Consider the following 27,817-nt stretch of genomic DNA (forward strand, 5'->3'; position numbering starts at 1 on the left):
TCTGTTTTTATTTTATTGTTTTACAATTCTTTTGTTTTCTTTAGGAATCCTGCAAGCACTTTATTTTTTATTGATATGAAGCAGATGTAATTCTTAAGTTCAGATCAAAATGATCTGACATGGTTACAATTGTAAACTTAAATTGTGAAGCAGAGACTAAAAATATATACGGTCTGTTCATAAAAGCTTACATTTTATACATTTAAAATCTAAAGAATCTTGCAAGCACTTTATTTTTCCCCTTTACTGGTACTGCACAAGAAGTGATTCAATAACATTGAATAGTTTGATATGGTGGTGTGTTCTTAATTACAGCTTTCCTAAAATTATGTCCTATTCATAAAATAAGAAGTATCCCAATATATCACTTGGTTTACAGTATCGCAATGTATCGCAACGTATTGTATCGCAACCCCTGTATCGTGATCCAGATTCTTGGCAATACACAGCCCTAATGCGCACCGACAGAAGAGAGAGATTACAGAAAAAAAATGTGGAGAGGGTAAGAAAACTAATTATAAAAACAGAGTAGGACATAACATACCTCAAATAATTTTTTTACTTTTAACCTTTATTTTGTCTTCCATCGAAATAATCAAACTCAAAGATTTTCTCTACCTTTTTATTTATGCAATGATTGCTTTCTGAGTATAAAAATAACTAGCTTAATCATATAATAATCAGTTCTATCGTACATCTCGTATGAAGCTAAAGAAATGTCAGTAAACAAACTGTAAAGATCACTTTATATCTACTTAATTTCATAAAATGGATAAAGTTTCCATAAAAAGTGTCACAATGATTTATGTAATGTAACTACATATGCATTAAAAACAAATATCTACCAATACGTCTAAGATGTGTACATGGCATGTAGCTCATTATTTGCATTAAAACAGGGCATCGATACAATGAGCCATTGGTTTTCAAACCGGTCCTGCGAGCACCCCCAACACCCTCATCTATCACACCTGATTCAGCTCATCAGCTCGTTAGTAGAGACAGTAAGATCTGAAATGGGTGTGTCAGATATGAGAGACCTACAAAATGTGCAGCGTCGGGGGGTGCTCGCAGGACCGGTTTGAAAACCACTGCAATAAGCAATAAGAACTTTTAAAAAAATAATAACATAAATTTAGAAAATGAACAGCTCATGTTCTGTGTTGTATTTTTTTGTTTTATTATTCCTTTTTACTATTAAAGTATTACTTTTTCACTGCAGTTGCACAGTTCCTGATTATAACTCACTGATATTACTGAATCAACATGTTAATGCTTTTGGAATAAAAAATACGCAAGTGTCATTTCTGCATGGTTTCTGTAACGCAACAGCGTCTATGGTTCATCTGATGTCGGCAGGTCGGAGCTGTCGTTCTCCTTCAGCCAAAAAGATCTGCATCGCCCTGTACAACAGGTGAGCTCCTAACTCCCGCTTTCTCCGCACAGGCCAAGTTGACACCACACCATAGTAGTCTCCTCTTTTCTGGTTTGTGAGCATCTTCAGCCCTATTAAAAGATCAACATGTGAACAGCTGACAGTGCAGACATTAAGACAGACATATGTGCTGCAAAGAACACTTAGAACCGTCCAACCAGCCCAGCTGAGCGTCTCTTTACCGATGGCATCCACCATACAGGCCTCACGTGTGTAGGCTTCCACAGCAATGACGTTTTGGAAACAGTGCAGGGATATCACTCCGTGCCCAGCATTCCAGACCTGCAGGATGTGCTGCACTTTTGAGCAGAGTTTCTGGAGACATAAAGAGAAAAATACCACGATTGCATGTATTTACAACATGATATTAAGAACGGAGAGCGGTACTAAAACTGACAGTGAGACGCAGGGTTTTTAATCTTTACTCCACTACATTTCACACAAATATGCAGTTTCTTGTTATTTTGAAGTAAAGACAGATCTGCTCGCAGCATCCATCAAATGAATGGATTTTTCTCAAAGAACAGTTCAAAAACTTCTTGTCAACTTATTTTCAACAGTTCTCAAGTTAACTAGTTAACTAATCAGGTCTCAGGTTGACACCTCAATGAGTTACATCCATCTCAAGAAGTAATATAATCTTCAGATCTGAAGTGTGCGGAGGACACCAAAAATGAGAATTCTGTCATCTTTTTCTCAAGCCTGTAAGAAAGACTTTGTTCATATTCACAACACAAATGGAAAAAAAATTCAACGAAAACTTCTGTCCCTTCATTGAAAGTTCATTCTACCAAAATGTTCATAAAAATTCATAAAAATATTGGAAAAATAATCCATGGGTACCAAGCAGTTTATTAGAGCACATCAAACGCGAGTAAAATATTTTATTTATTTTATACTTATATTTTTACACTATTTTGGCCTTTTTTTAGAGACATTAGTCATAGACATGGAACTTGAATGTGTTAATGATTTATGAAACCAAAATGCCATGTAGTCCTCAAGTACTTTTTATTCATTAATGCTGCAGTAATTAGTACAGTCAATAAAAAAAAAAGTAACATCATTAAAACTTAATGTCATCAAATAATAATCTGCTGTTGTGAATAGGCATACTGTATAGGGTCCAGTGCAGAGGGTGGCAGGGTCTTGCTGTGTCTTCTGAAGCGCTTCCAGAGGACTGTCACGGGGCACATCAAGACCCTGCTGCCCTCTACACTGGAGCTTCTGCAGCTCACATACCGCCCCAAACACTCGAAAGACGACGCCACCCGATTATACAGCTGACCCTGCTTGGCCTGAACCCCTCCTGGATTCAGGAGAGCACGTAACAACCATTCTCTGCTGAGCATCGATGGCTCTTTCATGGAGATTGCGAAGACAACCTCACCTTGTCACCTCAATAACCACTCCACAGCGAGGAAAACCCATATCTACTTTCTGAACAGGCTGAAGAAAGCCCATTTCCTGAGCAAATGGGGACCAATTGTAGAATGGGACTGGGTGTGGGACACTTATTACTAGGGCTGTCAGTTTAACGCCTTAATTAGTTAGGAAAAAAATAACGCGATTAAAATATTTTAACAGTTAACGTACTGTTGACAAATATGATGCAGGGCAACAACTCTACAAATGCTGTTATGCCCTAAAATTCAAGATACTGGTGCAAAAAATGCCCCTGTACCACAGGATATCACACAGGCAGCAAGAGCAATGCTGATTTAGTCCCGATCGATCACATGCTTAAATGTGATTTTACACAACAGTTCTGTAAATATGAAGTTGATACTGTGTTATATTTTAAACACAATATTATGTGCTTTTGCTCAATTTTGCAGAGAACATATTACCTTTGAAGCCACAGCAAGAATTGTCCCAAGCAACACAGCAGCATTTCGAATGAATTTGTTTTGAACAAACTTGTGAACCAGTGATTCAAAGGCCCAGTCATAAAGAGAGCCATTTACTTAATTCCTGAATGAATCAGCCGTATGAACGAATCAAAGACATTTACTGCCACCTGCTGGCAGATTTAGTTTCTTATTTAGAGTATCATTTCATTAAAAAAAATTAATACATGAATAAAAAGAAACAAAAAATAATAAGAACAAAATAAAACATTAAATGGATAAGTTCACCAAAACTATCCATTAATAATAATTCTTTCATCATTACTTCACCCTCATGTTATTTCAAACCTTTCTTTTGTGGAACATGAAAGAAGGTATTTGAAGACTGTAGGTAACAAAGCAGTTTTGGTTACCATGACTATGAACAAAAATCCTGAAATGCTCTCTGCATCAGATGTATGTTTCACCATCAAGTGATATTTTGTGCTGTGGTGATAACTTAATTCACATCGACAATAAACGCAGACAGCTTTTTTGTCGACAGAACCATCAGACATCGTTTTGTATATGAGGCGATTTTTACCTGAAGTGATGGCCAAGAGAATGGCGTGTGCTATATTCAGTTGTGACTAAAACAGCATTAGTCCTCTACAAAGCATGTACGCAAGCCTTAAGATTCACCCTCAGCTTGTGACAGTCGAAACGGATCTTGTGAAATGTGCGGTCGCATTGCCGATCACTCTTGGTAAACTTAAAGATGAAGTACTGAAGGACAAATACTGGGGGTGGGCGCTATACCAGTATTATGTTGTGCCATGATATAGATTTTGCTATACCGTGGATACCATTACATAATTACGGATTTCAATGGATGGAAAGACAAAGATTTTTTTCCTGAGAGTGAGTGAGTGAGTGAGTGAGTGAGTGAGTGAGTGAGTGAGTGAGTGAGTGAGTGAGTGAGTGAGTGAGTGAGTGAGTGAGTGAGTGAGTGAGTGAGTGAGTGAGTGAGTGAGTGAGTGAGTGAGAGAGAGAGAGAGAGAGAGAGAGAGAGAGAGAGAGAGAGAGAGAGAGAGAGATAGAGATAGAGATAGAGATAGAGATGCACTGCTTGAGCGTCCATAAATTGGAACCTGATGATTTTTGCTCCAAACACACAAACAGCTTTTAAACTGATCTCTATTCCAGAACTGGACACAAACTTTATTATAATAATTTCCCAAAGTCTAACTTGTGTGGAAATTTCACTAAGTCTGTAAATGGCCGTTAACATAGGACAGAGATGTAGAACACGTACAAAGAAAAAATTCTGCAGCAGACAGCGCAAGATCAATGTTCACAATGCTCGAAATATAGGAAGAAAAATATAAATATTGAATTGGGGGCAGCTTTATGCACTCACCCGATATGTTGAAAACTGAGACGATTTCACTCCAGAGCTTTTCTTGCTCCATGTGGTTGTGGTATGTTTTCAACATTATACAGACAGTGTTACTACAAAAACATAAGCAGCAGTTTCCTCCATCTCCACTATCCAACAGACCGTACAGCAGCTGTTTTGCAGTCGCGCATTGGCTGCTGAAACGTTAATTCATGCGTTTATGACGTCAAGGTTAGATTATTATTAGATTGTAATGCTTTATTGGGTAGTTGTTCTGCTCGCTTAATAAACAAACTCCAGCTGGTCCAAAATGCAGCAGCTAGAGTTCTTACTAGAACCAGAAAGTATAACCATATTAGCCCGGTTCTGTCAACACTGCACTGGCTCCCTATTAAACATCATATACATTTTAAAATCTTGCTTATTACTTATAAAGCCCTAAATGGTTTAGCTCCTCAGTACCTGAGCGAGCTCTTATCGCATTATCATCCCTCGCGTCCGCTGCGTTCTCAAAACTCTGGCAATTTGATAATACCTAGAATATCAAAATCAACCGCGGGCGGCAGATCATTTTCTTATCTAGCGCCCAAACTCTGGAACAATCTACCCAACACTGTTCGGGACGCACACACACTCTGTCAGTTTAAATCTAAAGACCCATCTCTTTAACTTGGCTTACACAGAACTCATTTCTATAATTCAAATCTGTTAAAGAATTGTTAGGCTGCATTAATTAGGTCAACCGGAACCGGGAACACTTCCCATAACACCCGATGTACTCACTGCATCGTCAGAAGAATGGCATCTACGCTAATATTAGTCTGTTTCTTTCTTATTCCGAGGTCACCTTAACCACCAGATCCAGTCCGTACCCAGCCCAGACGGAGGATCAGCACCTAGAGACGACCTCTACAGCCCTGAATGTCAGCGGAGACCACATCAACTAGATGAGCCCCAGAGACGGATCCCCAGTGAAGACCTCGTCAGCTAGACGGCCATTCTGTCACCGATGGAGTTTTGGTTTCTTGCCGCTGTCGCCTCTGGCTTGCCTAGTTGGGGACACTTTTTCTTCAGCAATATTGTATACTATTTGAACTGAACTGAGCTGAATAATCGAATTTGCATGTTCTTTCAGTCCATTTGCAGTTTTTCTTTTGCGCAGGTGTCTTATGTAGCATAATTTCACTCATCTAAAGTCAGACCATTCTATTTTTGCCTTAGATTTTGCCTTAAAATTTCTCATGTTTTTCTAGTTGGTTAAAATACATATTTTGCCTGTAATTTAACTAAGGTCTACTAAAATGTGATTTCATTTTTTTTCATGTCGCGATATAATATCGATATCGTTTGGACAATATCTGGTAGAAATAAGTTATGAGTAGAATAAGAAACTGGCTCCGATCTTCAGTGGCACATGACAGATTCTCAGATTTTCCTCTACTGCACTATGAGAACGTTTTGACTAAAAATTTATCAGAAGAGACGGTGAGGTAGTTGTCACATGCACAGACTGACCAGACCCAACCATAAAGCCTTGCAGCTTCTCTTATCAATGTCCTCCTGGCTCTGTCATCCACCATTTGATCTAGGCAATGTGCTGGTGGTGCCATACACTTTTCACTTCCCAGTGATGCTCTGAACGGTACTCTAAGGGACAGCTCAAGCCTTTGAAAGGTTAGGGTTAGGGTTAGATAAAGTAGCCTTTCAACTACTTTATCCCGGAGGTCTTTTAAAAGCACTTTCCCAACCACGGTGAATTGTTTGCCGTACCATGCACTACTAAGAGAGGAATCTTCAAGAAACGGCTGGTTTCATTCTGAAGTAATCAACACCACTAATATTGATGTCAGGTGGGCCAAATAACCTGGTGTTTAATCTGGAAGTTGATTGCTTGCACCTGAGCAAGTTTATAATGGTATACTCTAAGGGGCTGATCACTTTACCAAACCAGGCATTTCACAGATTCATTTTTAATAATCTTCCAGAATTTTTACTTTAATGATGAAGGTTATAATGTGTACATCAAAAAAGTTCGACTTAATTTATTTTATTTTCAAGGGTTACAAAAGGTAAAGGTTTTCACAGGGTATGATGACTTTCTATAGACACTGTATGTACTTTTCCACAGTCTCTGTTGTTACTGACTTCCAAATATTTTCTAGCTGTTCCCAAAGACTAAAGCAGACTAACCTAAACTTTTGTGCGATCTACCTTTGAATCCATTAAATCCCAACAATTATATTTTAGCATTAGAAACGCTCCAATGGAATAATGAGTAATGGAATGTTAAATCTTGACAAATTCAAGTATTATATAAATTCAAGTATCAAACCCCTTTTTTTCAGAGATTTTCGTGGAAGTGTTTGTGTTGCACATCATTACAGGCAATGTTGGCATTTATTCATTTTAACTGTTGGCGAAAACTGGTTAATAAGCTTTTTGCAGAATTTTCATTTTCCAGGCTTACAACCTAAGTCTACATAAAAAAAGCATACCAAGGAACACAACATTAAATACCTGCTGACAATATATTGAGGTCTTATGAAGCACAATGATCATCTATGCAATAAACTAAACATTGATTACAATCATTATTCCTTGTAATCCAAGCCTCAGGCAACATGGAAATATGATTCTTTTCTGCAAAATGGTTCTTTCAGATGAACTGTTTCAGTTCAATAAGTTTGTTTACATAATCACGCAATGACATTACGTATACGCAATTATACATAAAAGCACCCAATAATGATGTGAAACGTGGATGTTTATATATAAAGCATATCAAGTGAATGGGCCTCATTCATAAAACATGAGCAGAATGAATTTGTGTGTAAATCGTTTGTAAAGCCATTCTAACATAAAATTGCGAATGAATGAAAATGTTCGGATTTTCAAAATGTTAATTGGTATGAAAGAAATGTACAGCTCCCTACCACATTGCTTTAAAACGTTCTGTGCTCTTTTTGGCAACCTGATGACACTGAATTTTGATACTCTGCCATAATATTTACAAGTTAATTTGTTCTTGACCTCTTTTAGATTTTTTTTTTATAACTAGATTTTTGATAACCGTACAATGCAGCACTCATCACTGTCACTTTTTCCCCACCGTAAATAGAGGAGGGGCGGGACAAATACCGACTACCAACCGCCTACAACAATGCAGAAGTCAGTATTACTGGTTACTGCTATTTTATATTTGGTAGAATTCTTAAAAATGAGATCCTAGTAATACGTAACCACCGTGGATCTTCCAAATCATAGCAACTAAAGCGTGCCACCAAGCGCCACCAGCTGGTCATTTTCAGAAGAGCGCCTGACATTTTTTCATCTGGCTAAAAAATCTTTGGTGGGCACACGTTATTAAATATTTATTGTTAGGTATATTGCCTATTAGTCTTTTTTGCATTCATGCAATATACTGGAGCCTAACCTGAGAAAGTAGACCAGAATATTCCACTGTGTACCTGCACACGGATTTTGTGTAGCTGTAATTAAAAGGCAGGGATTATGCTTATTGGGATTATTGCCAATGAGCGTGCACGAGCGCCCTATTTACCAGTGATTGGAATTCATTAACATACACGTTTAAATATCAAAAACAACCACTTTCATTTGGCCCCTTACATTCGAGTGTTCGGTTCAAGCATGCTCGTATCAGCAGCTCATCGATCTTCGGTCCAGGATCAGACACGCTGGTTATTTCGGTTAATTTCCGGTCGCAGTAATTTGTATATCTGTGCTGCTCGAGCTGCAAATGTTCTAGATGGTTTAGTATGATATCATGAACAGGTTCAACTAGTTCACTTTAAAGATCAATTTGAAAATAATGATTCGTATGTGAACAGGACATCACTGCAGACAGATAATGATGTAAATAATGTTCAGTTTCCTGCAGACTAATAATTTCACTTCATAATACCTCAATATATCATCAGGAGCCACAGGTATTCAAGGTTCCTCGATATGCTTTTTTTTTTTTTTTTAATTCTCAAATACAGGCAGCAAATTAGAAACCCAATGACCATTAAAATGAAACAGAGTACACCTGTGATTTTAAATGTATGAACATGGTTATAAAATGACCTTTGAATTTCTGAACAACTCTTAAGTAGGGCTGATAAGCGATTAAGGTTTTTAATGTAATTAATTAAATGATGTGGTGATTAATTAATCTAATTAATCACAAATTAATCACATCAAATTTGGCTGAGAAATGAATCTCAAAAGATCATTTAAAGTCACTATGGTGTGTAAAGCATCAAACAGACATTACAAAAACTAGCTTCAGTAAGAAATATTTTTTGATAAAATTTATTACGGTATTGTTAAAAGATACTGGAAATGTTCAAAAAGTACTGACACAAATCACTTCACCAAGTTTTATATTTAAAGTCAACAAACAACAAATAAAAGGACTTTTTGTTTGCATAATCACTAAAACAACAACAGTAGCCTACCAATGATGTCCGGATTTTAAATGACAACATGACCGACGACAGATTAACTAATAGCATGTTTCGATATTAGGGGTGTGACGAGACACTTATCCCACGAGACGAGACGAAACATGAGACTGGGTTCACGAGAACGAGACGACACAAGATTTTTAAACTTTTCTTAAGAAATCCTCAATGATTAAATATATAGGGAAAATAGTATTTTATTCAACTGAAAAAGACAAAATGCAAAAAAAATGTAGGTGCATTTTGAACTTTATGAAATTACATTTCTATTTTAATGAATTATAGGCAGTAATAAACAACATTTAAACAAGAGCTTCACGATTCTGGATAAATTGAGAATCCCAGTTGTTTTTAATAAATTGGAGATCACAATTCTGGAGAAAAAAAGATTAGAAAACTATACAAATTAACGTAATTTACTAGTGGTTCTGACAAACTGTTCATATATTCATTTAAACAAAATTAAAAAAAAAAAAAAGAAAACATTCAATGAAGGAGTCAGTGTCTCACTTCATTAAGACTTGTTTGACTATTGAAATCTGAATGAATGATTCAATTACCTACTTTTTTAAAACGGGCAGTTGTCGCCGCCACCTGGCGGAAGAGGTTAAGCGTTACAATACATACAAGATAGTTTCGTTTTTATCGCTACTGTAGACAATGTGTTTATACCCAAACTATAAACTTTTATCCCAGTACTTCTGTTATTTAAATGTCTGTAACACAGAAATAATGATTATAATGTGGTTGAAAAGACTGTTTGTGTTGCTCTTTCTGCCTTCACATTTACCCCGACCCTCTGATTCATTAACATGGGCAGCAACAAAACGTCCTTCTCACGCTCCACTGACACTCGCGATGTGAAACAGTCCTAATAGACATGTGGGTCGCGTGGGTGTTTGAATCGAGATCTCATATTTTAAGGATTTTACCTATGAGATCTCGTCACATCCCTATTAGATATCTAATGTAAATTTTCAAATAAAGCTGTGAAAAAGATAAACCTCACATTTCAGCCTTTAAATAAAGAAAAGGGTTAAGTAAAATGATAACAGATTTAATAAATTATTATATGCATTTTATCTCTTCCATAAATAATCTAGATAACTGGTCTGAATTGTTTAAATGTGTAGAATCCACTTAAGCTTGTTTTTCATCAACCGGTCAAAATTTTGGCTACAGCAGGGCATGCAAATTCGGTCCGTTTGAATTGCAAAGTCAAACGTACGGACTGCAAATACATTAGTTACCAAATAATACACACGTTCTTTCTATAAGGGTCACGCTTCACTAAATCAAATTATTTAATAAATACCTATTTACAATAAGTACTTATTTGTGCGTATACAGGACAATGTTTGAGGGCGCACACGTAATATCTGAGGGAGCGCAGAGCCATGATCACTATATACGTGGGTGAGGAAGCCGCTGCAAGCTGAGAGGATTCGTGCTGGCGCCCTCTCATAACGCACTCTTGACATTTAATATTAAAATAACACCAAAACGGCTTCAAGTGAACTATGAAAACGAGAATAACATAACGTAAAAGCTGCAATGCATTTCATATTGCTTAAAATGAACGGAGACTATCTCATGTTTGGCGCCTATGCCCTTAGCACTCTTTTAAATCATCCACCGTCTTTTCACACAAAACCAAACTACTCTGCGTGCCGTGCACAAATGAAACTGTTACTTAAAAATGTGCTTTATGCTGTACAGTATTTATTTATCTATCATCAGTTGTTCACATCGCTATAATCAAATAAGGTTTAATGATAATGATATTACCTAAACGGTAACCCTAACCATGGGGAATTTTATCATGATTTATCGTCAAACTGGTAATTGTTACATCCCTAGTCTCTACTAATAGTCACACTCTCTCTGTTTAAATCTAGATTAAAGACACATCTTTTTAGCCAAGCATTCAAATAATGCATCTCATAAACTTTTCCTGCAGCTATATCTGATCAGATGTTCATTATTAATCTTTTAGCTCTGGTTTAACAAACCTTCCTTTTCTTAGTTTGAACAGCAGCTACGCTAATTATGTTCCTATTCGTTCTCTGTTTTTGCCATGGGATTGACATCCTGTGGTAACTAGGAATTCACAAGCTCCAGTGTGGATCCAGAACACTTAAGAAGAGATGATGCCAACCCCTCAGAGGACTTCAGATGATGCCAACCCTGAAAACATACAGCACTACCGAATTCTGCTACTAATTTATAGTGTTCTTTGTCTGTTTGATTACGTCATTAATTGATCTTTACCACACATCTCTGCCATATGTACATCAAGCTACTACTACATATATTGTAAAAATGTCAATTTGGTGTAAAGCTGCTTTGCAACGATATGTATCGTGAAAAGCGCTTTACAAATAAATTTGAATTGAATTGAATTGAATAATAGTGAAGCTGTACGTTTAACTGCCTTAAAAACAAACAAAATAAAATTACTTTTTTTGTCAGCTTTATTTTTTCAATTTCATTTCAATTTTAGCTCAAATACAATATCTGACTTGCATTATTTGTGTAGGCCATTTTACATTTCAAAATTCCATACTTAGTTCATAAGTTTCCAAACCCCTCCATAAAATTTCAGACCAATTTTAACATAAATAGTCCGTTATTTTCAGCTTTATATTTGGTATAGAGTACAGTCATTTGTACATATTTATATTTTCTCTGGGCTTTTTAAATTGATTTTCTCAAAGTGACAACATACAGTGCTCCTAAAATAAAAAATAATTTAAAAAAAACAAAAACTTTTGTGCCTCTGAGAAACTCATATGCACATGGGAATTTTTGCACACTTACACATCACAATTTTTTTTATATAACCTATTTCCTTTGTGCATCACTGCCGTCTTACTATGAATAAAATAAGAGCATGGATGAACATGAATTAACAGAGATCTGCTTGCTCAAAATTTGGCTTTTTTTATGGTAGTACCTCTAATATCAAGACTTAATGCCCAGTATAACACATCCTGTTTGGCGGCATAGAGACCATGACACAAAATGGGTTGGTGGCAAGTTTCAAAGGGTTATAAAATAAACTGGTACTGTACTAAGAATTTTGTGAGAAGCTAAACAGCTGCTATGAAATCTCACTTCTTGTACAATATATTTATTTGCATTATATTCTTAATTTTCTATTATTAAAAGCTAAAAAGGGGCAAAGTCTGGACCAAAATTTTTTTTTTGAACATCTAAACAGAGGTTTAGATGTTTTATTTAAAAAAAAAAAAAAAAAAAAAAAAAAAAAGGTTCATTTGACCTTACCATCATGGCGATCAGGGTTTACTTTAGTTGGACTCTTGACCTTTGACTTTTTTTTTTTTTTTGGCTGTTGTAACTGTGTGTGTGAAACACATTTGTTATAGCAAAAAAGCCAAGAAAAGAAATCTGAAAAGTGTTCCTTGTTAATTATTACTGGTGGTGTAATCATCATCTAGTAGCCTGATTCACTGATCTCACCCAGTGGTTAACCTATTAGTTTCATGATATTTCTAATAGCTGTATGATTGTTCATCTTATGCACTAAACCTTAAAATATACGGCATCACTTTGACACACACAGACATCAAGAATCAGCATATGAATCTCAACAATGGTGACATTCAACAGCTGAATGCTGGGTAGCAGCAGAGTACAAATCTCACCCATGACTCCCAGCATGCAGCTGTTGAATGTCACCATTGTTGAGATTCATATGCTGATTCTTGATGTCTGTGTGTGTCTAAGTAATGTCGGAGATTATAAGGTAGTAATACTAATAGTTCATACAGCTACTGTAAATATCTTGAAACTAATAGACAAATCACTGAAAAAGATCAGTGAACCAGGCCACTGGATATTTATTTTATTTTTATTTTTTGCTATAACAAACGTGCTCTACAAACACAATTACAGCAACGGAAAAAAACAATCAAGGGTCAAGAGCCCAACTAAAGTAAACCCTGATCGCCATGATGGTAAGGTCAAATGAATTTTTTTTTTAATAAAACATCTAAACCTCTGTCAAATTTGCAACCTGCATGTGTTGGTGTAATGAAAATTATTGAACAGCTTTACTGTTTTCATGCCTTTTAGGACTTTGTGAATGCTGAAAGAGACCTGATTAATACAGTCATAGGAATTTGCATCATCATGATTTGGATTTACTTGAAGAAATTTTGTCAGCTTTACTTGAATTTTTTTTGTTCAAACAACTAAATTGTTACTTGTACAAATTACTCAATATAGTTGTGCGGAACCACTTGACAGTTTTTTTTTTTTTTTTTTTTAAGTAAGTCCAACAAATCATTTTTTTGAGTGTAGACCTTTAAAAAAGGTGCAAATCTCTCAAATATCAGAAAGATCAATTTAATAAAAACAGATCTAACCTTCGAGGTCTTATCTCCTTTGAAATATTCCAGAGCTTCATAGAGGTGACTGTAAGGTCTCGAACGCTTGCCTTTTCCAACATAGAAAACAGCACTGATGAACGTCTGAAAACATTCCTTAGGAATCATAGACTGACTTCGATAGGGTAGATTCTTCGTCACTCTATAAAGCAGCAGTAGGGAAAAAATGTTATTAAACAATAAACAGTCATTGTCCAAACAAAGGCAACACAAAGTGAGAGAAACGACATACCGTGGGTCAAGCAGCAGGTAGTTAAAGCTGGATTTAATGAAACCCTCACGCCATCTCTTATTCTGATCCGGCTTATCAAACTGCTCACACAGAGCCAGCTCGTCTGCTTGACAATTAGGCAGTATGAATCTGTGAAGCACATTTTCGAGTTCTGGGCTGTAACCTGCAGCTGAGAAAGAAAGAAACGATCTTTAAACACAAAGAAGCATGACGTGTACATGCAATCACTGATCTTCTCCTCTTCAGTGTTAATTTTGACAGGCATTTTTGATTTAGTCTCAGTCTTTATATCAAGATGAAAATGCTTAATAGTCTCAGTCACATTTTAGTCATTTTTTCATAGTTTTAGTCGATCTGACGTAAAACGTGCCAAATCGGCTGTGCGGATCACTGCGCTGTGGCGACCCCTGATAAAGGGAGCAAGCCGAAGGAGAGAGAGAGAGAGTCTAGTTTTAGTCGACGACAAGTCAATACATTTTTGTGTACTTTTAGTCATTACTTTTAGCCAAAATGTAGTTACCAACATGTGTTTTGGTAGCTATTTTATAGTCTTCAAACAAAAATAGTCAAGGATTGAATTTGGAAAAACTGGAATAAATTATGACAATTTTCATTTCTGGGTAGAGATACAAATTAAATTCATTTTCCGATTTAACATCTTTTTTTGGTTATAATTAATGACACAGATAGGTATTTTATTAGGAATACTGTCCCTTTAAGACGGAAGGCATGCATGTAATACTGACACATTCAGTTTTCACCCACCTGTTTACGTTCACTTAAGCCATTACTGACTGTATTTACGTGAGATACTCAACACGGTGGACATTTGGACTACTTTGTGTGCATTTGAGAACTGAGAACCGATCATGCAGTATGAAAACTGAAGAAATGGAGTGTGCGCCAGAGAGAGCGCTTCTATTCTAACTTTAAATTAACAGACAACGAATTGTGACTCCCGGGAAAAAATGTCTGGTCACCCTATCGCTAACCCTTGGGTTGTTAAGGCCATTGTTTCAGATCACAAGTTCGTGTTTTGGTAGCCGGCTGTTTGCGGCTGTCATACTGAGACTAGATACGTCCCTTATAATCCAATGACAAGGACACACAGTTTGAAAGACAAGACTTTAACCTAGCATAGCCTATAGGATGTGTTTTGAATGTTCGGTAATAACACTCTAGTCCCGTCTCGTCATGTTAACGAAGACACGGCATAAATTGTGTCATAGTTTTTATCATCAGATATTATTTTTAGCTCGTCAAAGTCTCGTCTTTGTCACAGAAAAAACGTTTGTTAACGAGTAATTTTCGTTGTCAAAATTAACACTGCTACTCTTCTATTATAGAGTATATCTATCTATCATCTTGGGAGGCCAAAATCATTTTTCAGTTAGTTGTCATCATTAAATACGATACAAAATATCAGGCCAGATCGACACTGACTTTCATGATAAACAGTTAAGGTTCATGTTGTAAATTGGAACGGCAGCTAGCCATTGTATGAGACGCAAAGAGCCAATTACATTAACTACACATTTGTAACTAGGCATGCTGGGGGCTGCCACATAAAATCGAATGGACCACGTGGCCTCCTGTTGAGTACCTTGGCTTTATGTAATTCACTAATGCTGTTTATTTTGGTACACATACCACTGGGGCTCACTGCGACTGGTTTCTGGCTGTGTGGCGTATTCTGAAGGGATCTCTTCAACTTCTGTACGTACAGGGGGCGGGTTTGACTGTTTATGGGCCCTGGATCTTCCCCCATTTCAATTAACTTGCTTCTGAGTTCCCGGTCAGTTAGGCCACTTACTCCAACATCCCTCTCCTGTTTGTGACGGTAGTTTTCTGTGCTACGGTCTGGACTTGTAGAGCCAAGCTGAAGGGAGCGCCAATCATAAAGAAGTGTGTCTTCAGAGTTATTGGTGCTCATGCTAGAGCTGAAGGAGGTATTGGCCGTTGGGGGAACATGGGTCTCGATGAGCTTATGGCCCTCTTCAGTGTCAGTATAAAGGTATTCCACAGGTTCACCGTCCATATCAGTAGTTAAGGGCTGTCCACCATGCGTGCAAGAAAGGTTTGCCGGCGCCTGTCGCGAGCGACCTGACAGTCGGCTCATGCTATACCGAGGAGTGCATCCAGAGCGCCCTGGATTGGCACCTGGATTCTTCTGTGTTTTTGGGGATTCATATATCAAACTGGAGGCAGATTCTGAGCTGTCTACCCGAAACGGCAAAGACCATTGAGAGGCAAGCCCACACGTATCACTGGCCTCTTTGTCTCCTACAGCAGCAGGGCTGATCTGTGGCGCTCCGGTTGCGTTTCTCTTCGCTTCTTGCATATCAGTCAAACGTTCAGGAGCGGTTCCCTTATTACCAGCCTCACTGACACCAGTTTCCAACTGTGACTCAACAATCCTTTCTGAAATTAAGACTGTGTCAGCCATGCTGTCGGATAAAATCAGCGTGTCAGCTTGGCTTTGACCATCTGAGCTTACGGACAACTTGAGAGAACTCAACTGAGAGTCAATATCCTCCACTTTGTCTTCATCAAGACCGTGCTTTGATGTACCATAAGGTGACTTAACTGTGTTGCGGCGCAAACGGGTAGCGGTGGGCAGCGTCTGGTCAAAGAGGCAAGAGCTGGTTTGAAAAGAAGCCAGTTTTTGGCTCATTCTCTCCGAATGACGACTCAATCTGGATCTTGTTCTCCCAGTGACAAAAGGACTTGGAATACAATCAGTTTCAGCACTGGTCACCTCAACCTTACCAGCATCTCGGCCACTTGCTGATAAACTCGATTGTTCAATATGACTCCTGACTGCTTCTTTTTGCTGTCTGTTTCCATCAATAACAAAAGTAAGGCTTTTATTTCTAGCACGGAAGCCACATTGCTCTGCAGTCAAATCTGATTTTTGGGCACAGGTTTTGGTCGAAGGTGGACTCTTGTTTTCAGTGCTGGGACTGTGGTACGGGTCACTGTCACAGCTGTTGTACTCGCTGGATCCACTACTGATGTGGGGCTGAATGATGCTCTTAAATTCATCATCATTTTCATCATCATCATCATCATCATCATCAAGCTGTACAGGCCCCACAACAGTCTTATCAAATTCATCTTCCACTGTGTCCACTTCTTTGGAAAAAATGAATACGTCGTCAGGACACGTGACATCGATTCCCTGATTCTGTAACACAGTTGCCGTTCGCTTAGTATCTAGGAAATCAGGGTATTGAGAAAGATCCAATGTAAGATCACTAGACTGATTGAGAAGGAACTGCTGATGATCGTCTGGGCTGCTAACAGGTAAATAATCAATACTTGCTCTGAAGGTGACACTCCTCCGGTTTTCCCATTGAGACAAAACAGGGATATTCTGAGTCTGCAAAACATCACAGTCACTATCTGCGGCTTGACGCTGATATGTGGACACCAGCTCTGGATTGTTCTTATTGTCCAGAGCAGACAGACAAGTACTAGACAGTATCGGTAATTCCTTACACATTTCACCGTTACTGCAAACAGGAGAATCGTGTGACTCGAGATCCGACACATCTGACAGCCAGAAGGCCTGACTTTCTCTGTTCAAAGGTTTTCCACTGACTCTACAAGTGCTGGAAATAGAGGACAGACGTGTGCTGCTCAGTGGTTCTGCTCCAGGGGGAATAAGCATTGACGTTTCGGGACTGAACGAACTGTCACTCATGGACTGTCCAGAAAGGATTGCTAGAAAAAAAAAAAAGACAAAACATTATGGTAGTACAATCAGATCTACTTCCACAAACGATAGAAAAAAAACCCCTGTATTATCTTTGACACTTCTGTTAGAGAACAAGACCTGATAATTAACCTAAAGAATAACAACAAAAATTCTTACAATACTGGAATTTGGGTGCGTCTTGATCCTCTTTGGATGTATGGGATTCATACTCTTGAAGAAGACTAGCACATTTACTGTTCTCCTCCTGCTCTGCCAGATCCGACGGTTTATTCCCATCCTGGAAATAAAGCAGTGAACACTTTAATTGTTTGAGGTTCCCATCCTGATATAAACACAGACTAAAATATAGATCATTACAGCAGGCCTACATCTATACAGGTCAGTACTGGAGATGGTAATGCACAGAATGTTTTACTTGATCTGTGAGGTTTGGGTTTCCACCGTTCCTTAAGAGTATTCTGAGATTCTGAAAACACCCCCAAGATGCGGCAATATGTAAAGGAGTCAGATCTTCAGTAGTCCTAAAACAAATCCAAAAACAGCAACCAAAAAAACAAAATGTCACAGTAAAAGGCATTACAAGCAATATCATAATTCGTTAGAAATATCAAAAGCTTTGTGGACACAACTTTAAGAAATGACACTGATATTATCCATTACACCCAGTAACACACATTTTTAAAAGACAAGGTGGCTCCTATTATAGTGGGCCAATTTAAAGACTTTATTTATTTCAAATGTATAAGTTAGAAACAGTCATAAAGCACAAACTTGCAAACAGTAAAACAGGAACAGCTGAAAAATTTTTTTACAACCTCAGAGAAAGATGCAACAAACCACAAAGTTCGCAATTCAATATAGGGATGCTCCGATCCGCCTTTTTACCGATTCCGATACCTAGGGTTCGATATTGGCCGATACCGATCCGATACCAGTGAAGGTTTTTTTTTTTTTTTAATTTAAATAAATATAGAACTTACATATCTCTGTGTGTAGAACTGATAATCATTCTTTCACAATCTACTAAACACAGACTATTTCATTACAAAGAAAAATCAAATTATAAATATGAAAAAAATATAATGATGCAATTGAAGCAACACGGAGTCACAGCACGCAGCGCTTTGCATTAAAAGTTAAAAAAAACAGAGAGCAAAGAGAAATTGATGCGTAGTTTATTATATCTGTGCAACAGTTTATTAAGTCTTTCTTTTAACAGTTTTAAATTTTAATAACTGTGCGTGTTAAAAACTATCTATAGTCTTTTCTACTCTAGTGTTTTGTTCTCACAGACACCCGGTAGCAAGTAACATGATTTAGAAACAACATTAAATTGTTTGAAGGGTTTGAAGGCTGAACGAATGACTGACCGCCACAGCGGAGAGAAGATGAACTTTAATGTAAGGACTGAAATATTCATATGTACCTCACATTAAGCTATCGTATGGCTTCAGAAGACTTGGAATATAGTGCACGAAAACATTTTTGTGCTTTATAATGCTTTTACACGGCTTTACGGTAACACAGAATAATACACACAATATTGGAATTGGATCGGCCCTCTATGACCGATACTCGATCCGACAAAAACGTCAGTATCAGAGCCAATACCTGATGTGAATATCGGATCGGTGCATCTCTAATTCATTATGAGCCAAACAACGTTTTACAGTTGCTAACAGTATATTTCCATGTCAGCAGTAAGGTGTAGTTACTGTAGCTCATGCATTTGTACAATAACTTAGTATAGAGTGGCACTATGGGATTTTGCACCATGATCTATAAACTATTGCTTAAACATATTTTTATTGCATTTATTTATTTTAGGTGAAGCCAGTGGATATCAACTATGCGAGGGTCAGGTGGTTGTGAACACTTTCTTCAACTTTGTGGCTGGATTTGCAGTCTTAATAAAAACCTCAGTCTGGGGTACAGGGAGCAGGCATGTTTGCATACTTTTATTTAAAGGTAACATGCACCTTAAAGATGCTTTTAAACAACTTTGACTTTAAAGTCATTTTGTGTGTGAAAAAGGTACCAAACTAACTTAAATTCAGTGTGTATCATATGTTAACTCCATGTCAGACATTAGTAGTGCAGCAAATGTCTATTGCATTGTATATTGTGTAAGTGGTGTTCTAACTTTTTTTTTTTTTTTTTAAATCAGCTTCTTTTTTCTTTTTGAAACAGGTTTCACTCAATTTTTCACATAATCCTAAAGCTTCTAAAGACATCTACAGCAAAAACAACTGGAAAAGGTCTCAGAGAACAACAGTCATCATCTTCATGTGTGTACTCATCTCAGAAGGGTAACAGACTTTGAGTGACTCAGAAAGAAAGTTTGTCAAAACCATGAGTTATACAGGAAGAGACTTTAGACACTTGCTTTGATAGACATAAGATTCGTAAGATTCTAGCTTACTGCCAAAACTGATTAACTGCTTTTAGAGGCTGGTCCTCTCCCACCTAAAAACAAGCTTGCCCCCTACACTGGACCCGTGTCAGTTTGCCAACAGGTCAACTGAGGATGCCATCGCCTCAGCTCTCCACTCTGCCCTGACTCGCCTGGACAGTAGCAACACGTACGTCAGGATGCCATTCGCTGATTTCAGTTCATGAGTGAGTTATGTTCATGTACTGGCCTGAGAATCCCTTCAGAGACGCTGGACATGATGACTGTTTTTCATTCGTATGCTGACATTAGTGTGTGTATAGTACTGTTCAAAAGTTTGGAAAGTTTATGACATCTGGCGCTCACCAAGGCTGAATTTATTTGATTAACAAAAAGGAGGTATTCAGGTATTCACAAGGTTGCGTTAAATTGATCAAATGTGAAAAAGACACCTAAAATGTTACAAAAAGTTTTTGAACTTTGTATTTAAAGAGTCCTGGAAAAAACGCATAACAGGAATACATTTATATATTAAATGTACTCCTAAAAAAATATATTAAAATTGAACACAGTTCTTTTAAATTGTAATCATATTTTAAAATACCTGTTTTTTTTTATATTTTAGCAAATAAAGGCAGCCTTGGTGAGCATAAGAGACGTCTTTCAGAAAGATGAAAAACAGTCAAGTTTCCAAACTTCTGAACAGTACTGTATTTGCATTGTAAACTTTTATCATAGTTATTCTGTAGTAATGTGGGTGGCTGTTATAAAATAAACACATCACAAGCTCTAAAGGCCACTTGAATCCTTGTTTGCCTGAATATGACTGACAGCTGCTGACATGCAGACATGCACCTTATGAAAGCGTGTCACCGATGAATTGACTTTAAAGCGTGCATTTTAAATGTAAACTGTTATTATGTTAATTCTGTGACTATTATTATTATTATTATTATTATTATTAGGACGCTCCTAAAGTCCAGGTAATCAAACTTTTAGGTCTCATTAAACCCTAACCCAAATCCAGCTTGTGGCTTGTTTTGTTGGGGTCTGAAAGACATTTAACTTGAGCACAACACTGCTGTGTAGGAAACACTGTCCCAGATGAGTGTTCAGTTATACAAGCATTCTTATGAAATATTCGACAGCCGAATGGAGTGGTATGATTATAGCTGTGAACTAAGGGCGTAACTGACCTGAGGTTTGGATCAGCTCCGTGCTGTAGAATGAGTTTGAGGCAACGCAGTCCTTTCTCAGACTCTTTACCTGCAGCTAAATGAACCGCCGCCACACCGTCCCGGACGATCCTGTTCGGGTTCGCACCCCGACTCAGCAGAGACTCTACACACCTGCATAACAATTACAAGATTATACTCATCTCTGCACATGTGACCACCTGCAGTACATACAACTGCTGTGAACTGACACTTACTGTGTGAAATGTGAAATATGACGTGAAGCAGATGAGGTTCTAAGATGAGTGGATATCCGGGGCTTAGCCCACAGACATCCACGTACAGTATCTCACAAAAGTGAGTACACCCCTCACATTTAGCAATCATTTTAGTATATCTTCTCAAGGGACAATACTATAGAAATGAAACTTGGATATATTTTAGAGTAGTCAATGTGCAGCTTGTATAGCAGTGTATATTTACTGTCCCCTGAAAATAACTCTACAGCCATTATTGTCAAAACAGCTGGCAGTACACCCTAAGTGAACTTGTCAAAACAAGTGTCCAAAGTGTCAATATTTTGTGTTTAAGCATTGTTATCTAGCACTGCCTTAATCATTCTGGGCATGGAATTCACCAGAGCTGCACAGGTTGTTGCTGGGATCCTCTTCAAATCCTCTATAATGACATCATGGAGCTGCTGGATGTTACACACATGGTGCTTCTCCACCTTCTGCTTGAGGATGCCCCATAGGTGCTCAATAGGGTTCAAGTCAGATCACCTTCACCTGCACCTTCCTCAGCAAGGCATTTGTCATCTTGGTGGTGTGTTGTGGTTATTATCATGATGGAAAACACCATCTGAGCCAGTTTTTCTTAGTCTCATTAGACCAGTAATTCATGCTCTTGGACAGGTTGTCTTCAGCAAACTGTTTGCGGGCTTTCTTTAAGCCAGCTTCAGAAGACGCTTCCTTCACGGATGACGCCAACGCAAACCAACTTGTCGCAATGTGCAGCGTATGGTCTGAGCACTGACAAGCGGACCTTCTACTTCTGCAACCTCTAAAGCAATGCTGACAGCACTCATGCATCTGTTTTTTGAAGCGTCAGGTTCTGCACCTGACGCACAGAACGAGCACTCGACTTCGTTGATCAACCCTTGCGAGGCCTATTCCGATTAGAACCCGTCTTGGAAAACCTCTTTATGACCCTGGCCACAGTACCGTAACTCAGTTTCAGGTTGTAACTCAGTTTCAGTTATAGTCTAGGCCACCTTTGTGGAGAGCAACAATTGTAATTCTCAAATCTTCAGCGAGTTCTTTGCCATGAGGTGCCTTGTTGAACATCCAGTGGTCAGTATGAGAGAACTGTAGTCAAAGCACCAAATTTTAACTGCTCTAATACAAAATACACAACTTTGTATGGTCCTGTCAAGCAGACAAAAACATGAACATGATGAATAGGACATGTGGCTTTGCATGGTTAAACGACATAGTACTGTTATCACTTAGGGTGTACTCACTTTTGTTGCCAGCTGTTTTGACAATAATGGCTGTATGTCGAGTTATTTTCAGGGGACAGTAAATATACACTGCTATACAAGCTACACATTGACTACTCTAAAATATATCCAAGTTTCATCTCTATAGTATTGTTTCTTAAGAAGATATACTGAAAACTAGGGATGCAACAATACAGTTAGTTCACGGTTCAATACGTACCTCGGTTTTTTAACAACGGTTTTCGGTTCGGTTTTGATAGCTTGCCACATCAGTGTTTTTTTGCATTTAATTTACAACAAAATATTTCTGTAAACCTCTGTACACTGGAAAAAGCGTGGATTATTAAATGTCAGCTTAATATTCTTTTGAGAAGGGTATTATTCTTCTGATTTTTACGCAAAATAGGATGGGTTTCATTCATACTGGACGCCAGAGGGCGCCCTTGAGCAGAAAATTCACATATGCTTCGAAGTAGCAGCGCTGATTACGTTCCGTTCCAGCTTCTCTAATATGGATAAAGGCATAACGTTAAACGTTTTGAATGATGAAATGTAAGGACAATAAACACTCGTCTGCAAAAATATATGGTTTATTTGTGTTCTTCAAGACATCTCGGGTATTTTCATAATGATTTTCATAATGATATTTGTAAGCCATAAACGACATACAGTGTAGAATATATCGTCTGCCCCATTCTATGATAAGAAGCCACATCAGATCACAAAAGGAAGTTATTTCAAACACTCGACTGATGCTGTGAAGTAAAAATAAGTTATAATGTTCTCTTTTGTTGGACAACAGGTTTAGAAAGGGTTATCATTGCATGTCATTAGAATGGAAGATGCTCTGCGTGTGTTGCTTTTTCAAATATAAGCGGGGAAGCGTTTCCTCATTTCAGCACGTGAAATCATGGGCACACACAGCAAATTTCGAGAGAAATAAAACAAGGAAGTTATTTAAATGCAAAACCGAAAAACCGCAATTCACAAGCGCGTATTGAACCGTGGATGTCGTACCGAACGGTTCGATATTATACTGTATGTGCCAGAGCGCACGGGACACACTTTAAAAAAAATATACATGTATAAAAGTTACATTGATAAGTGGCTTTTTGTTTTTTCAAGTATTCATGGATTTCATGTGACCTTAAAACACAGTGGTGCGGCCACCATTTGTAGGACCGGATTGCAATTCCGTCGATCTGCTGTGAGCTGTGATAACAGCAAATAAAAATGGATTATTTACCAAGAGATGTGGATGCATGGGTTCATTTTGATTAAATATTTCTCGTAAGCATAGATGCGTTTTTACATTTTAGTATTTTACTTTAGCGAGTTCACAAAGGAACTTGCAAAATGTTAATATCATTTGCGAGACGGCTGATTTGCCAGAAGACTTTCGTTATGCTCCACCTAAAGCTTATAAATCAACCAGATGTTTTTTGATTTGTGACAAGACAATATTCTCTGCTTTAGCCCTGTTTTCAACTTACTGTTTGAATGCTTTCGCTTACTGGATCCTTAAAATTTCCAGGGGTTTAGCAGTTTAAAATGATGTGATCACAACACCCTGCTTCTTTTCATTTTGAAGGTATTGTTTTCATTAGCCTATAATGTATTAATTCGAGAGCCCGGTCTCGTGAAAATGCGTACCCATACGCTGAAACTGACTTTGGCGGGCATATGCATGTTTTTGCCTTGCATAATACGCAGTTTTCGTGTGCATATTATACGCATCTACCCCACACCCCTAATCCTGCCCATTGCGTATCATACGCCTAATCATTTGAAGTCAGTTTCTGCATATAAATAAGTAGTAGTCTACACCAAATAGGCACTTTCATGAGATCGGGTGACAACCGAGGTAGATACCTGAGGCAGACCGACTCCGCTTGCATTCATTCACATGAATAACCCTAACCCTTCTGACAGTGTGATTTAGATAGTGTCATTTCTAATCACCCAGACACTGACGCTGTGACTGAGCACCGGCAACATGTCAGAAGTATAAAGTGTTTAATTCCAAAACTTTGCCATTTACCAGTGTGTTTTTCAAAATACTTTTTAATTTTTTTTTTATATTTTAACCTTTATTTATTAAATGTTACAGTCCAAGTGAATAAATGCCTCATTCATTCAAGTAAAAGCATGGGTAATTTTGCAAATTGTGTTAAATATTTTATCTACACTTAAAACTGCTGCTTTTTGCTGTAATTACGTGGTTTTGTGGATGTTGTGTAAATAAATTTTACTCATGCCATCTTGATCAACTTGAGTTCTTTAATGGACTTTAAAACTGCTTTCATAATGAAATATTTATAGACTTGTTAAGTCATGTTATTTATATATTCTAATCTATATAATTAAAATGAAAGTAAACATTTCGGCTAGGTAACGTTATCAATTTTAAATAAATATTAATGAACAGTACAAGTTATTAATGCACAGGCTAAGTCTGGCGTGCTGCACGACGAGCCGATTCCCTCGGTTTGGATGGATGCGGCAGTGCCTGTAAGTCACGATTGATCGGGTCCAGAATCTGACACTGAGCACACAGACATCCAGGCCGGGTGCGGCAGATGGGCAAGTCTCTGGCAGGTGAGAAATTACCAGAAACTGGCCCGAGTGTATGGAGAGGGATTGTGTATGAGGTCAAAATGATATGTTTTCACTAAACTTTAGTGGAGTCAGCAGTTTGCTTGACAGTAAATTAGGATATAATCCTAAAAAAAAAACATTGTTTTTTTTTTTGTTGTTGTTGGTGAAGTGTTATTTTGGTTTCTGATCGCCAAGGAGAGGCTACGCAAGGTCCTAAAGATGGTGGCCGCGACAAAAAAAAAAAAAAAAAAAAAAAAAAAAAAAGTCATGTGACTGAAACCCATGAATAATTCAACACGCAGGGCTCTATACACTTACCTTGTAAAGAAGCTCATGACATGCATTACACCGCACTCACAAATTGCATAAATGATGTTATGAGCTTAATGTTTTAAATATACAATTTGGAGTATAGAAATATGAAATCGTAGAAAAAAGCAAAACAATGCTTTTAAATATAAAACTAGAATTACGAGTAGGTGGCAGCAAGGCACTGCTGATTCATTCAGAAACAAAGCGTTTTACTGAACGGGTCAGTGAATCATTGACTCACCAAAAACTCAACTTCGTTCAGTAACTAAACCACACTGTGTGTTACTTGCTGCAGAGATGCACAACATGAAAAAAAGACAATACGGTCTCTACAATTTATTTGACTTAATATTAACTTCTTATTGAATTGTTGCCCTGACACAGACCGTGCTGACCGAACCGTTCTCTTCTAACCACTCTAAACGCATGCGTGTCCTTATCGACGGTTGGTCATTTTGCTCGCCGAGCATCAGTGGGCGGGTCACATTGACAAGTTAACACTGTTAGGAGTGCAAATCTGCAGTTCTAACTCAATGATGATGTGGCAATAAAAACATTTGGGGCTTCAGTCCCCTTAGCCCACCCCTACCACCGCACCTGCTGCAAAGAAAAAAACAAAAACAAAAAAAACGCCTTCCACAGGGCTAAAGGTGCACATGATTTTATATTCCTCATCACCAACAGACAACACAAAACTCACTGCAACCCTTTCCTAAACATCCTCGTTTCTCAAAGCACACAAATTTGGCTGACCGCTGACTGATGAAGGCAGACGCAGTGCAAAGCTGATCTAACATTTACTTTTTAATGTCAAAGATTGAGTTTTGTCTTAAAATGACCAAATATATCGTGACAAATGTTTGTCAGGAAATTAAACTAACATGCAATTTTCAATAACTGAGGTGGGCAAGTGTGTAAAGGTATTGGGCATAAAACACAATAACTGACATGACAATAACAATAACTAACTTTCTGACTTTGTCCATTTGGCATGACATGCTTCGATTCAGAAGGTCAACAACATATAAACCCTAATGTTTACATTTATTAATTAAAACAGACATAATATATAGTAAAATACTGCTAAAGCGATTGCTTTGAACTTACCTATAATACACAAACATGACACTTTAACTAAAGTATCTGTATCAACATTAGTGCTATTTCCGTCTATAACAGCAATAAAGTTTGAACTGAAATACTGATCCGTCTGGACTTCGGGTCCAGAGTTTACAGCGATACACCCTTGACACACACAGCAGCAACATCTCCTGTATGTACCGGCCAAATAACCTGTGAACAGGCTTGTAGAGTCGGCGTTACCTGGCATCTGCGTCACTGAGCGCGTCGATCAGTAAAGTCTCTAAGTCCGCGACACTGGACATTATTATTTCTGCTGAATGAGTCTCAGTGAGCGCCCATATTTCTCCAGTGTTATCGTCCAGCAGAAAGACGTTCAGTGATCTGGAAAGTGGTTTATGGCTATGTTTTGCTGAAGTTCATCCTGAACAACACTGTTATCCCGAAACACTGTTGTCATCCACAATAGAATTTCCCTCCATTCGCCGTTTTCCGCTCCTGCCAAACGCGGCAGCGCCATCTGCTGTGACGGAGGCGCAGGAGTCAGTGATATTATCGGCCAGTAAATGCGCACAAACAAACAAACAAAGGCTCCTTGCGTGCATTTCTCATAACCGCCGTATTAAAAGTATTCTAATGGAGGCTCACTGTCAATAAACGCTGTCAGCGAGTTGTGCAAGCACTTTCTTATTTGTTTGTAAGCAAACCAGGAATAAAAGGACTAAATATGATGCATTGGCATAGTTTATCCGTCCATTTTCCAAAGTGATTTAAAAGCCTCTTGAAGAAGCACAGCAGCTCCCGCAGGAATAACTTTCACACCGTGGAAGAAAAGTCTTTAGGAAAATAACAATTAGACCCTGCATTAGTCAGGAGAATCTCAGGGCAATTTTATTATTATTTTATTATTATGTAGGGTTAAACATTATCTAATTTTTTATTAGATATTAGTGTAAAGTGTTTTGGATGTACCCATTAAAAACACACTCACATAAATTACAATAGCTAAAATACCAACATGAAGCGTGAACTGTTTGATGCAACTTAAAAATCTTAAAACCTTGATCTTAAAAATGTTCATCAAATTATTGTGACTCTCACTCATTCACACTGACCGGTTACGCAGAAGCGCAGTGACACGAAAGACGAAATGATGTCTGATGACCAGCGTGTGCGATGATAAACACTGTAAACTTACTGCGTCAAATTCAATATTTCAAGGAAACGTTTTGAATTGTGTCTCACCAAAAGTGGGCGCCATCGCC

General features: G+C 37.9%; 1 protein-coding gene across 3 annotated transcripts; it reads right to left on the minus strand.

Moving 5' to 3' along the window:
• On the minus strand, window positions 1-27,735 carry ankle1 (ankyrin repeat and LEM domain containing 1). 3 transcript variants are annotated; one of them, XM_051104242.1, is made up of 9 exons: window positions 27,668-27,735; window positions 26,796-27,072; window positions 21,083-21,235; window positions 17,910-18,015; window positions 17,651-17,771; window positions 15,424-17,499; window positions 13,774-13,942; window positions 13,521-13,683; window positions 1-1,750 (listed from the first exon to the last, which is right to left on the minus strand). In XM_051104242.1, exons 2-9 carry the CDS (start codon window positions 26,855-26,857, stop codon window positions 1,343-1,345), a joined length of 3,258 nt encoding a protein of 1,085 aa, XP_050960199.1. In that variant the 5' UTR covers window positions 26,858-27,072; window positions 27,668-27,735; the 3' UTR covers window positions 1-1,342. The 3 variants fall into 3 exon arrangements, with proteins under 3 accessions (XP_050960199.1, XP_050960200.1, XP_050960198.1); XM_051104243.1 differs by lacking the exon at window positions 27,668-27,735 and having other exon boundaries at window positions 1-1,506; window positions 1,618-1,750; window positions 26,796-27,388; XM_051104241.1 differs by lacking the exon at window positions 27,668-27,735 and having other exon boundaries at window positions 26,796-27,388.
• Window positions 27,736-27,817: the final 82 nt, after the last annotated feature.

This window comes from Labeo rohita, unplaced genomic scaffold (assembly GCF_022985175.1).
Source record: "Labeo rohita strain BAU-BD-2019 unplaced genomic scaffold, IGBB_LRoh.1.0 scaffold_66, whole genome shotgun sequence".
NCBI classification, from domain to species: domain Eukaryota; kingdom Metazoa; phylum Chordata; class Actinopteri; order Cypriniformes; family Cyprinidae; genus Labeo; species Labeo rohita.

What these genes read in the sequence shown, in the direction of transcription:
- ankle1 (XM_051104242.1), bottom strand. Translation starts at nt 26,857, where the DNA reads ATGTCCAGTGTCGCGGACTTAGAGACTTTACTGATCGACGCGCTCAGT. An exon ending in GGAGCTGATCCAAACCTCAG is followed by an intron (nt 18,016 to 21,082) that starts GTCAGTTACGCC and finishes GATTTGTTTTAG; the next exon opens with GACTACTGAAGATCTGACTC. An exon ending in TACCTGCTGCTTGACCCACG is followed by an intron (nt 13,684 to 13,773) that starts GTATGTCGTTTC and finishes GCTGCTTTATAG; the next exon opens with AGTGACGAAGAATCTACCCT.